Here is a 13,487-nt window from a genome sequence, read left to right as displayed (position 1 = left end):
AGCCTCCAGTCATCTGGGACCTCCCCTGTTAACCGGAACTGCTGATAAATGATGGAGAGTGGCTTGGCAAGCTCCTCTGCCAGCTCCCTCACTACCTTTGGGTGTATTCCCATCTGGCCCCATAGACTTGTGAGCATCCAGGTGGAGCAGCAGGTCATAGACTTCTTCCTCCTGGATTTTGGGGGTTTATTCTGCGATTTGTCCCTGCCTATCAGCTCAGGGGGATGAATACCCTGGGGATAACTGGTCTGACTATTAAAGACTGAGGCAAAGAAGGCATTTGGTACCTCAGTGTTTTCCTCATCCTCAGTTGCAGTGTTCCCCTCCACGTCCAATAGAGGCTGGAGATTCTCTTTGATTCTCTTTTTGTTGTTAATATATTTGTAAAAACACTTTGTTATTATCCCTTACAGCAGTGGCCAGGGTGAGTTCTAGCCGGGCTTTTACCTGCCTAATTTTCTCCCCGCAAGACCTAACGAGGTCTCTGTACTCTTCTTGTGTTGCCTGTCCTTTCTTTCAAAAGCAGTACACTCTCCATTTTTTCCTGAGTGTCAGCAGAAGCTCCCTGTTCAGCCTGGCCGGTCTTCTTCCCCACCAGTTCATCTGGTGGCACTTGGGGACAGCCTGCTCCTGTGCTGCAAACACTTCCTTCCTGAAGAAAGCCAGGCCTTCCCAGACTCCTTTGCCCTTCAGGACTGCCTCCCAAGGGACTCTCCCAACCAGTGCCCTCAACGGGCCAAAGTCTGCCCTCTGGAAGTCCATGGTAGTGGTTCTGATGACCCCTCTTCTTACTTCTCCAAGAATCAAGAACTCAATCATATCATGGTCTAGGGACACAGGTCCATAGAAACCAATATATCTTGAAGAATTGTAGCAGAAGGTCCAAAAACATCATGTCATGAAATATGAAATAGCAAGAGTTGTAGAAGCTTAGGAGAGGAAGAGTGAGCGTGTTCTCTGCTAAGGGAAATCCTATTTTTGCCCATAGTCATTAACATCCCAGTCAGTGAAACTATGGAAAGATTGGTGATGCAGCCTTAATAATGACTGTACAGAAATGGCATCTTCTTCAAAACAAGTTGCTTCTGTAAAACTAGAGTTTTTGCTTTAATGTGTGCACTTTCTGAAAGCTGTTGGACTTTTGCACATGGCAGGTATTACAGTGCATTGTGGTGTTTCATATCATTTTTGTCTGCCTTTCATCAGCATGTCTGTCCTAGATTGCTAATTTCATTTTGATTAAACAAAGCCAGTATCAGAAACATTGTCACTGTCTTCAGTCAAATCTAGTTGATTCAAAAGATTTAGAGGTGGATATAACTCATGGCCCTAGAAATATTGCATGGACTTCTCTTGGGTAGCCTGATCAGCATTTTCATAGATCAGCAGTTGCTACAAAGGTATTTGAAGAGAACAAAATAGGTTGTACTCAACAAAAGATTCAAAAATTTTTCCTTCTTCCCACCCTACTGATCAGAATTACAGCTAATATACATTGATGACAGCTTCATGCTGCTGTCAGATACTACATCCTTTTATTGTGATTAATGACGTTGCCCTCATGTAGTTCAGGAATTTGGGGCACCATTTTTCTTCTAGAAACTTCCTTGCATTTTGGTGGTCCTGTCCTCTTATTTTCTCAGGGTATATGTGACACTTCTCTGACAGTGGAGCCACAGTGCTGAAAAACATGCCTCAGATCTTGGAGGTTATTTACTTCTAAACATCTCAGTTCCTGTCAGTAACTTTCCTTTGAAATAGCTCAGATGGGACTTCCATTTCAGAAGCTTTCCCTACACATTTTCTGCTGAAATATTTGCTGAGTGGGAGAGATAAGGGTCTGTAGTTCAAACTGCTGCCACAACATCCGCTTAGAACGTGAGAGACAACGTTGCTAAATAAAGAGGTGTGATGGTTTATTTTGCTTGATATCTGTAGCTACAAGATAATAAAAACACTCTGGAAGCATGTTCTTCCAGACGATAAGAAGTAGCACTATGCAGTGTGCTTTGCACTGTATTGAGAGAGGCTGCCACTTAAGGAAAAGTTGCTGTGAGGGCACTTCTCCCTGCCTGAGCTTCCATAGGCTTTGCTACTCTTTGGTCCTCTGAGGAAAGCACCTGCTATGCCACATTTTGCAGGGAACAAGGTACTAGGCTACAAAAGCGAGAAGCATGTATTAGTTCCTTTTTCTGCCCTCTCTTTTTCCTGGCCTCCCTTCAGCTCCTTGCCACAGCACTGACCACTGTTTTTGCAAATGGAATACCTGAATCTTGATTTCTCTGTTTGGGTGCATGTCATTCTGTAGTCCTTGGCCATGTTAATCCCTACTGCAAAATCACTACTTGCGTTTGCATGTATAGGCAGTGTAATATTAGGGCTGTTCCTCCTCCAGTTTCATCTGTTAATATTGTCAGACATTTATGGAACTTGCATGCATAAAGGTTTTTCCACCACTAGTAATTTCCATTGTCTAAATTAATACACAGTCAGTAGGAGGGAAGGCAAGAGATAAAGAGATTATATGAACATTTTTATTTATGGGGTTCAACTTTAGCTGATGACAGAAGAAATTGTTTAACAAGGTGTGCATTAAATAAGAGGGGAAACAAGGTTCTTTCTAGACTTCATTATTCTTGAATCTGGCCTTTGGTAAGTTCACTAATGTAACGATATGACATTATAAATGCTTTTTATCCATCTTTTTCAACTTCTAGAAGCTTCCATTTTGTTTCACTTCCTCACTACTTCTTTTTAACAATCATTTCCTGGGTGTTGTTAGCTCCTTCTCTATTACAAGTCTTTTGTGTGAGCTTGTGTATGCTTACATGGTGTGAAAACTTTCAGCAGCCTTATTCAAATTATGTAATATATATACTACAGAATATGGATAATGCCAATGTGTGAAACCTATACCTGCTACATGCAGTTGCTTGTATTCTGCCTAGATGGGATGTGGCTGTTTTTTCAGCTCATATTTTGCATATCTTCCAGTTTCAAAACTAGGCAGGCATTTTTATATGCTGTGTGTTTTTTGATCCTCTCATCCACTCCTTCTCCCATCTTTGTGCATATCCATGTTTCAAATGAAGTATGATACTAGTGAATTAGATGAAATGGAGACAATCATTCTGTAGACTTAAGTAAGAAGCTGTTTAAGCAACTTCTCTGCTTCTCGGGCAGATATATGATGTCTACTAGTGACTGAACCTCAAGGATCTGCTGAAATGCTGAAAATAAGGTTTCGCATCACAGGTCATTCACCTTCATGGAGGTTTCTGTGCTGTGGACTGCTGTCTGTTAGTAACTGTTCTCAAGTCTGCATGAGATCTGTTTGAGCTTCTATTAGGTAGTAGTGACCTCTTGTCTCTACTGCCTTGCCCTTCCTAGGAACCACATCTTCAGAAAGAAGAGCATGGATTTGAATCACTTTAGATTAACATTGTCTGAAAGAAGCAGAATTTAGAATAAACATATTTTTATGTGTGATTTACTCTTACAGAAAGAATGGTCCTAAAATTCATAAGGAGGTAGGTACATTCTAACACTAAGTAGAAGGCTGTTCCTCTAGTTGGTATTGCACATTATTGTTTATAAATCCACTTAGATCACATAAAAATATGTGGCAGCATATAATTAAGCAATACATAACAGTTTAAAGCTGGAAATAACTAACTGACTGGTGATGTCTAGGCCAAATCTGTGACTACCTCAGGATTTTCCAATGAACTGTTGCTTAATTTCATGTGAATTATTGCATAAGGCATGATGGAAGGATTAAACACAGCACTTAGCATGAGCCCAACTGTATTCTATTCTTTAACATATTTCCAGTCTGACTTCAGGCAACCCAATTAACTCCTCTTTTATAGTCTTTTATAGTTTTATGGGCATAAGCAGTCTGTATATAGGACCACTGGAAGATTTAGTTCATTCCTGTTTGTAAAATACATTGAGATTCGTGGATGGAAAGTGCTCTATAAATGCAAATAGAAGGGCAGAGTTCTAATTGTGCTGTTTTAAAACGCTCTGCATGTTTTTCTAATTTACAAGTCTTTTTGTTGATCCTGCCATGAAAAAACCGGCATGTTTTCTGTGCAATACAGAGAATAATTCTCAAAATTCAGAAGTGACTTCAAGCTCAGAACACGTAATGTCATGTATTCAGACACCTTTTTTTTTGCCCTTCCTTGCAATGAAAGGACATACCCTCCACGTACATGTGACTCATTCAAGCAAATGAAACCTGTTCTTATTTCTGAAGCTGTGTTCTAAATCTCACACATTCAATTTCTTCCAGATCACCACAGACCTGAGGCAGCGTTGCACAGACAGCCATACTGGAACCTCAGCCTCTGCACCTATGGCTGCAGGCATCATTGCACTGGCACTGGAAGCAAAGTAAGATCTGAGTTATACTCTTAAGGAAAAAAAAAGTGTATGGAAAGATCTTTCTCACTCATCCAGCACCTTTATCCAGGGACTTCAAAGTGCTTTGGAAACTTTGTTGTAGCAATTCACAGTACCCCTCCAAAACCAGGAAAGACCTGCCTGCTTATTTCACATGCAGGAAAGCTCACACCATGGAAATGACAGCAGAGTACTCAGTGTTGAAATAACTTGAAATGGTGTTGTGCACAGGTAGTTTCCACTTAATGATATATGGAATCCTCACAATGTCTTACAGTACCCTCACAGTGCTGGCCAGGTCTGCTGTGCTCTGCAAGCTATTTAAGGTCACCTTTTGCATCCATCAGGCTCCTCTTGGCGGTGTCTGTTCTTGAATAGCGTAGAATGTTTTGGAACAGTGTTAGGCTACCATGAACAGAAATTAATATAGTATGCAAAATAAAAATTCTCAACTTCTTCATTCTGACACAAGTCTGTTTTTTCTAAGGGGTTAAGTTCCTCAGCTGTAAAAACCATGGATACTGTAGCTCCACGGTCATTTTCTCTTACAACCATTCTTACAAGCATTTTCTCAACTGCAGGATTTTGTTCTTTGTGTCTAATATATAATTTTAATGTACCTAATGGAGCAGCAGAAATACTGCAGATTTATCAGGTAAATCTGTATTTCAAAACCTTTTGCATTACGTTGCACTGTGTTGGATAACATTTGGAGGTCTAAGGTGAAATGCTTTACCGCAAATCCTGCTTGAAATCAAATGTTTCTAAGTGCTAGGAGACTGATTCTATTAAATTCTGAAGAAAACCAGTTTCCTCTGGAGGCAGCCAGCTCCTTTGAAGGAAGTAAAAAATTTGCACACAATAGTAATTTCAAATTGTATGTAATTCATAGCAGCAGAATTATGTTTACGTCTTTAATGTTGCTTGTTTGAAGAACCCATGGGCCAATATTCAACACTGAATACTTTCGTGCTGATGAGTTATAGTCATAAGAGTTAGTAATTGAAGAGCTGACATAGTCTTAAGTAATGGAGCACTTCTATCATTATAATTAGATTTTCTTAGTGCAGTCATTAGTAACAAAGGTATTTTGAAAAGTCAATCTAATGCTATTTTTTTTAATCTTTTATATCTTTTCTTAATCTCGGTTTTAAAATCCTTAAATTCACTCTAAACAATCTGCACACGCAGATAGAATTGCACGTGTGTACATTTAATTCTGCTGGAAGTTTTTCTCATTATCTCTTAATGAACAGAGGTTGCTAGTAATTTATGGTTTGTATTTTATATATTTTTTTGTGCATTTTCTAACAAATAATTGTTGTAACTGAAAGTTTCAAAGAGTTATAGCACACAATAGCTGCAACCAAGCTATTGCTGATTGTGACATCTTAATACACACTGAGAAGCTTACATTTCACACACCTTTTTTTTCTGTGAATTTTGGTGACTGTATCAATGGTAAATCCATGTTACTGCCGAAGGACTAGTATTTTTTTTTTCCAAATTAATACAAAGACAAGACTATATTAAAGCTTCATGTGCAGTGATGGAGACAAAATGTGCCAGCGACTAAAGATCCTAGTGACATTTTTGTATTTGGAGTACTCTGGTACATGGTCCTAACAAGAGATTCAGAGTGAAAATATATTGATTTTGCCTCCTGTCAGATTCCATTCAGTTTCTGTATATGGAGGGTTCTTACCTGTTTCTGTATCTTAGCCTGTGTATTTGAATAGATCCAAAGGAATTATATTAATAATACCATAAATGTGGTTTTCCTCATTTGTATTCCATTCACTGACTTTTCTCTTCTATGTATACTTCCTAAAAAGTTTGTGAACACAGCCACCATCAAGAAATTAAAGAGAAAAAAAAAAGAAAACTAGGGGGAGAAATATTTTCGGGTTTCCCATGCTGTTTTTTCCCATAAACTCATCCAGTCCTATGGTTGGAGAAAACTTTGGTCTTGTGAAGGTGGTAGATTTTGAAGTGAGGCCTGTAATATTACAAGGAGATCATATTATAATATATTCAATTTTAATGTCTGGGATTTGTTTGTATGAAATCTGATTTGAAAATTCAAGTTGTATTTTTCACCTGTGATACCTGCCTGTTTAGGCGATCCTAAACAAATGCTAGGAATTAAAGAATGCAAAAAGAAGTTTTGAAGCCATCTTAAGTATTTTCTCCAATACTTTTAAGCTATATGGCATGTAAAGGGCACATGATATTGTGGCTTAGCATAAGGGCTGGAACGAGTTTACATTCAAACAGAGTATGCATTTACGTAGATTCTTCCTTAGATCCCATATTAGTACCTGTGCTAACAGCACTAGTCTTTATATGAGATTTTTTAAAAAGACTAGTTGGAAAGAGGTTTTGGAAGGCTAATTATGGTCTTTGTACAGCAAGCTGTTTAAAAATTGTAGCACTTAGTCCTGAACGCTTTCTGAATATGACTGCAATAATGCATACTTTCATTCTACTTTGTGCTGGAAAACACAACAAATTATACCGTAGAAGGCTTTTGAGCCTACAAAGTCAGTTTTCCCTGTAGCCGTGTTCCGTTCCTGGGAATCATCAGGAGGTGAACAGAGCACTAGTCTGGCCTGGATATGAGTTGGAACAGCCAAGAGGTTGCTTCAGCTCACACGCAAATGTACATTAAACTAAATGAAAATGAGCAGGGCAGATTTCCGCTCCAACCTGCCACTTTCTTTCTTTGATAAACCCCATATGGTAGGATTAGCAAATAACTGATGGAGGACCTCTTACCTGCCTATTGATTTGAACCCTCCACTTAACTGGTTCTTCCAACTGGGATCCACTCCTGAAATCCTGGCAACCATTTTGGGATGGTCATTTGCTTACTACCCCAATTTCAAATAATATGAATGCATCTTTTTTATGAATTGCATTTTCAGTCCAGTATTTGAGTATCAAGTGAATGTTTATCTGCAGGAACCAAAGAAGTGTAACTGAGTTTCAGACTACTTGTTTGGTATCCCCAAGGGAGTAATGCAGAAATGTAGATATGCAACAAATGTCACACAAAGCAAGACAGCTCTTAGTTTTCTTATTTTATGGTTTTCTTTTGGTATTCAGGTAGTTAATTGTTCTGTCTGATGGTTCCCAATATAACTAGCATCCTGTTCAGGCTCTACGAATGAATGCTTGCTTGTGTATTGTACTTCTTAGTCATTACGTAATGTTGATTTTTGCTAATTTTCAACCAGCAATTATGGGTATAAAGTATAATACCCATATAATAATTCAGTCAGCAGCGGCAGCAATCTTCTTACTAAAAATAAAGTACTTGCATTGCATAGTACGATCTCCTGTTGATATCATAAATACCCTTTCTCAGTGATGAAAGGTTTGCATTTGGGGTTTGAGTGAATCAGAGTCAGGAGAGACAGTATGCCCACACTTGTTCCAATGGGCATTGTGCTATGTTCCTTTGGAGAAACCAGATTTTTAAAAAATCTTAGGTTGCTGACAGAAGAATACATTATACAACCCCAAGTGAACTGCATACTCCACTATCTATAAGCAAATGCATGTTTTCCAACCCATGAATATAAACTGCAATTACATGAGTAAGAAGTAGCACCTGAAACAGAATTATTAATCTGCTATGTTTCTACACTGTGGTATACTCAGCAGTATAGCTTTGGAGACAATCTGTTTTCTTCCATGATTCTCTTCACTCAAGCTGTATACTTCATTTGTCCTTGGTGACATGAAACCTAGGCTAGAACAAGGTAGTGCTGGGAAGAGATAAAGAATTTCAGTGAATTCTGATACCGATGATCCATTTAGAAAAGTGACAATGCACCACATTCTTCTAAAAGGCAGTGTAACCGAGTGTAATTACTGAAATGAAAGGAAAATGGAGTTCACATTGCAAGGGGTCATGAGTGTCAGAGGAAGATACTTCGGATTTCTGAAAACTGATCAGATACTTTTGATTAATTTTCTTACAGAAAGGAGAAAAGCAGTATACTGTCTGGCAAGGGGCAGTTTTGGATACAGAGAACATATTTCCATGTAAACAAAGTTATGAGGATTTTGCTTGTTCATAAATATAGTCAGAGGCTAAAGGTAGGAAGACAGTTCAGGCAAACTGTGGAAGCGCTGTCAAGTGACCTCTCTATATAGGCTTCCAGTGTAAGAGGAGGAGAGTTTGTCATTTAAGTCCATCAGATTTAGCTAGGTCTTTGCTCCATTGACTGACTGCTTATTATTGAAGGGAACACTAGAGTGTGTGAGTTAGAAATCTTTTTGCAAATCTTTGCATTTTTGGATAAAAATAATATAATGAAATAATGCTCTTAACGGTGAAGTATGTGAAAAATGTAAACATAAATAAATGCTTAATTTAGAACACATGTTTCTCTTTAACCGCCTGTGCCACTTATGCAACTTAAATTGTTACATTGAGATTGACTTGGAAGTACTTTCCTGAATTCAGGTTGCCCAATGTTTACCATTTTAAGGTCCTGTTTTCAGTTACACGTAACTTTGCCGAAGAATAATAATTCAGTCTGAATTTTTCCATGTAACTTGCTTTAAAAAGAAAATTCTATCCAGATATTGCTTAAACTGAACCTAGGTTAAAAAAAAAATATTTGTCATAATTTTTAACTTTTTCATTGAGTTTTACTATGTCTGCACTTTACAGCAACAGCTAGAAATAGAACAAGTGGATAGCCATTGTTCTGGTTGTCATGTGCTCAGTTGAGAGTTTTAAGAGTTTGGCGGCTCTATCCCCTGTAGTTTCTTGGTTCTCCAAGTGTTCCCCAGCCTCAGCTTTTAGACGCTGCTTTGGGTTGTCTCTGAAGTTGCTGTTCAGGGTGCTGCTGGCTGTTCACCTTGAGAGCAGGGATCCCATCTGGTTTTTCCTGTCTGTGTTCTTGCAGCTAGAGGAAAACAAAGAAGATGGAAGAGGAGGAGGGAGGTTCACCGGACTGCAGTGTCCCTGCAGTCTTTATTTTGAGATTCCTTGCACCACAGTGTTGTATCTCAGCTATATTAAAAGTGATCAGTATCATTGGACTTTGCAGATAGGTCAAATCAAGAGCCTGGGTACCATGCTAATCATAACTGCCTGCATTCACCTAAGATAATGTAAGGCTTCCCCACGTGCACAGTCACAGCTGATTCTAAAATTGGCAGCTAACCTAAGGTTTCTGTTCCTGTTTCTTCCGTGCTGTAGTCCTTCAGCAGACTGTGCACACTGTCGTTTGGGTGGTCCCATTACAATTCTTCCTCTGGAGAAAGCACAATAAGGGGTGTGATTCAGGTACCTCTCTCTCAAGGGATTTCTCCTCAGAAAGTCATCATTACCAACCTGCAGTTGGGCCATTGATTATTTTCTTTTTGGTGCTTAGGATTTTCTGTCTCTGGGAAAAACATGATGCTCTAGGTTCTGGATTCTGCTGCCACTGTGTGCACTCAGTGCACAGTACACCACAGTGTGCCTTTGACACAGTATACACAGTGTACCTTTGAAAAAGGTACACCAGAACACCATTGCTGGTGGATATACAGCTGTTTATCCTGCTGTTCATCTGAAGGAATATATCTGTCATGTCATATCAGAACTTGTCTGTAATCTCTCATAAAAAAACAATATTAAGATAATCCAAAAGATGGTTGTAGCCAACGCAAAATTCTTCAGGCACTGAGTTATGAAAAGACTAGGATGCATTGCAGAAACTATCAAGATGCTGGACAAATATAAACTGAATGACACAAAGCAGAGCTAGGCATAAACTGATAAAGATGGTGTTGTCCAAGCAAATGCTGTTATCTTGAAAAGATGTTCAAAAAGCTAAAGCTTTGGATGGAAAATTCTGATATTGTAGAATTTGTGAGCTTGAGCTATTTAATATGTTTAAAATATGAGCTATACACTGAAACTACTTAGTGACTGTTCAAATGGACAGATCCAGTCTTTCCACCGTGAAACCTGGCAAATATCAGGACACTTCAGAATGTAATTGGTTTAAATTTTGTGTTCTTAATGAGTTTTAGTTAGCAATTTGTTTTCAGATGTATATCTCTGCTCTTCTTTGTCCAGTGCCTAAATTAAGCTATTAATGGAAAAAGAGGAGCAATATGAAAATTAGTGTAAAAGGCTACTGATAGCAATATTGATCCTAGAAAGATACATTCCCAAAATTTCATTAATTGCACATTTCTTTAGATAGAGGTCTTGTGCATATGCCATTAACACTACTAATAACTGACCTTTAACTTTCAGTCTTTTCAGTTGCCATTAATTTTTTTTTAAGGGATTGTCATCTTTAGCTAGGCTTGGGTTTTTTTCAAAGGGATCTTACTGTGTGAAATTGAATGTGAATAAGAAACTAGCAGGAGAAATGGCAAATTTCTGACAAACAATCTGGAACCCAGAAAATTGTGAGCAGAGAAGGAATGGAGAGCTAACTCTGAAGTAACTAAATGGTTTTGTTTGATACACTGTTTGAATGAACAGTGGTTTACCAGGTCAGAAAATGAAAAGACCACAAGAGCAAAAACTTAAGTTATGTTTAGAGAAAAAGAGCTACACGCTGATCAGCAAGCACATAATAGTCTTTACTTTTCTAGCAGGAAGTTAACAGGATTATTTGCAGTGTATATGACAATTAGAACCTATAAGTGTGTCAGACATGTCAAAAAACATGTGTTTTGTATGTCCATGTGTATACATGGCTGCATTGTTAAGCACTGGGGTCCATTTTTGTATCTTCTTATTTTCAGGAATAAAATGGCTATGGTGTAGACCATTTAGACACCTAAGCACAGGATAAGCATGACAATTACAGTCTGTCTTCATGTCTCATCCCTCTTAAAATCCTGTGCTGCATCAGGCTTCTTCACACTGACTCTTTATGCAGCCTGAGAAAGGAGGATATCTCCTATTAACAATGATAATATTCCTGTCCATGAGGCTATATATTGGACCAGTAGTAGAGTTGTAGATCTCATGGGACTTGTAAGTGATGGGAATGTATGAATAAACCAGGCAATTATTTGTTATGGTTTTTAAATAAATTTATCATAAACCCCCTAAGGGTGGAATTATGCAGAAATTATTGATGAAAATTATCTCCTACTGCTCTGCAAGATGTTTAGGGCACAGAGGCTCCTTTTTATAGCAGTAATTATCCATGTTTTTTCTCACGTAGCCAAGATTTCCAAAGGTTATTTGATACTTCCAAACTGAATTGTGATCCTCTTCTTAATCCACCCTGTGATATTGTGTTTTTCTTTCATCCTTTTGGGAAAGGTTTCTTGTATTCTTCCAGCAATTCTCATCAGACTCTCTATTTTCACAAGAAATATTTTTTCAGGTAGGCTACCTTTGTCACATTTGAATTGCTGGTTATGAAGATAATGTAGCAATCATTCATGTTGCTAACCATATCATTTTGCTAATAATAAAAAAAAGTTTCACCCTATTTGTTTATTGCATTGAGTGATATTTTTGCCAGTTGTCTCCCATGCATCAATTATCTATTCTGAACAGTTATTTTTGGCACAGTATCTTTAGGCAAAAGGACAGAGCCTGGATTCTTTACTACTTCCAGGTTTAGCCCAATTGTCAATAGGGAGACTACTTGTGGAATGAAATCAGATTTGGCCAAAAATTATGAACTACTATTTCTAAGCAGCCTGTTCAAAGACACAGTTAAATCTCAAATGAGTATTACTGTAATATAATTTAGTATATTTGTCCTGTTTAATTTTTTCTCATTTACCTTATTTCATAAACATTTTGAGAAGCCTGAAAGAAGAGGGCTGTACCTTACAGTATAACTATTGGTTAAGGACACAAAATTCAATATTCTTTGGCTGCTGTACAAGCACTTTTGCATGTAATTGTTCTCACTTCTGCTTATTCTGGTTTGATTTTGAGTATTGTCTGGTATGTGTAATCCCAAGGCACTTTCAGATGAGACATTGAAAAAAAATCTTCTGGAAGGAAATTGCCCATTTTTTTAAATCAATCCATTATCAAGCAGAGTAAGTACTGTTCTTGTTAATGCATTTGTTCATTTCAAGATGTTTAGCCTTTAATTCTTCTGAGATTAATCAAGTGGTAAATCAAGTAACATCAGTGACATCTTGTCTGGATCTGGGGCCCACATGGCTAGCAAAAAACTGTTTACTCACCTAGGATCCAATTTTGATGTGTTTTACAAATGTTTGACCAATGCTGTGATTTTTCCAGATGCTTTAAAATTGGATGCTAGACTATCTTGTTTAAAAAAAAATAAAAACAACCCCCTTCTTTCTACAAATGACCTTTTATTTTGACATCGTTCCAGTTTCTTTCTTTCATTATTCTTTTTTTAATTAAAGTTTCTGAAAAAAAAAGATGGGCAAACAATTGCAGACCTATTGTGTTTCAAATGAGGTGTCTACTGTAGAGAGAAAATTTCAATCTGACAATAGCCTAATTCTCAGTATAGTGAAGGTCCTGTAGTATACTACAGAAATTGGTTTGAATATTATTCTTATGCTATTAAATCTCTTAGATATCAATATTCTCAAACTGCCATTCCTTGAGAATAAACCATAAAAATCTTACAAATTATACACTAAGCAAGCAGATTTGGAGGTTGCATAAAAGACAGTTTGATTTAACTTTATACCATGCCTTGTCCTGGAAATTAGACCTTTGATCAAGGTTTTCGGTCCCAGAAATTCTTACATTATTTTTTCTTAGATAAGGATGGTAGATACTACAGTGAATGGCTCAGTTTTCAAGAACTACCATGGTTATTGTTTTTAGAAGTAAACCATAATTCTGACACATAATTCCATTTGCTGACTGAGCGACTAAGTCCAGTTTATGAGAGGTTAGTATTATCAAGTGATGATTACTATATCTTTAGATCCTTTATCTAGGCATAGTTAGATCCACCATTAGAGCCATCATTCCTCTTTAAATAATCAGTTGAGTGTGCCCTATCTTGAATCTCTCCTTTAGAAGCTGAGAGAGTTATTTTACTGCCTTATTTTTCACCAGTAGCATGGACAGCTTGCTTTATAGAATAACA

At 37.6% G+C, this 13,487-nt stretch overlaps 1 protein-coding gene across 2 annotated transcripts in view; it reads left to right on the top strand.

Moving 5' to 3' along the window:
• LOC104048953 (proprotein convertase subtilisin/kexin type 5-like) overlaps nucleotides 1–13,487 on the top strand; it is a 198,447-nt gene that overhangs the window by 130,725 nt on the left and 54,235 nt on the right. For both annotated transcript variants that reach the window (XM_064438917.1, XM_064438919.1), the window contains one exon: nucleotides 4,301–4,401. In XM_064438917.1, the coding sequence (XP_064294987.1) occupies nucleotides 4,301–4,401 (101 nt within the window). The remainder of the gene's footprint in view (nucleotides 1–4,300; nucleotides 4,402–13,487) is intronic.

Source organism: Phalacrocorax carbo, chromosome Z (assembly GCF_963921805.1).
Source record: "Phalacrocorax carbo chromosome Z, bPhaCar2.1, whole genome shotgun sequence".
Taxonomy (NCBI): Eukaryota; Metazoa; Chordata; class Aves; order Suliformes; family Phalacrocoracidae; genus Phalacrocorax; species Phalacrocorax carbo.
Note: the sequence above shows the minus strand (reverse complement) of the source record. Positions and strands in the feature narration are given on the sequence as shown.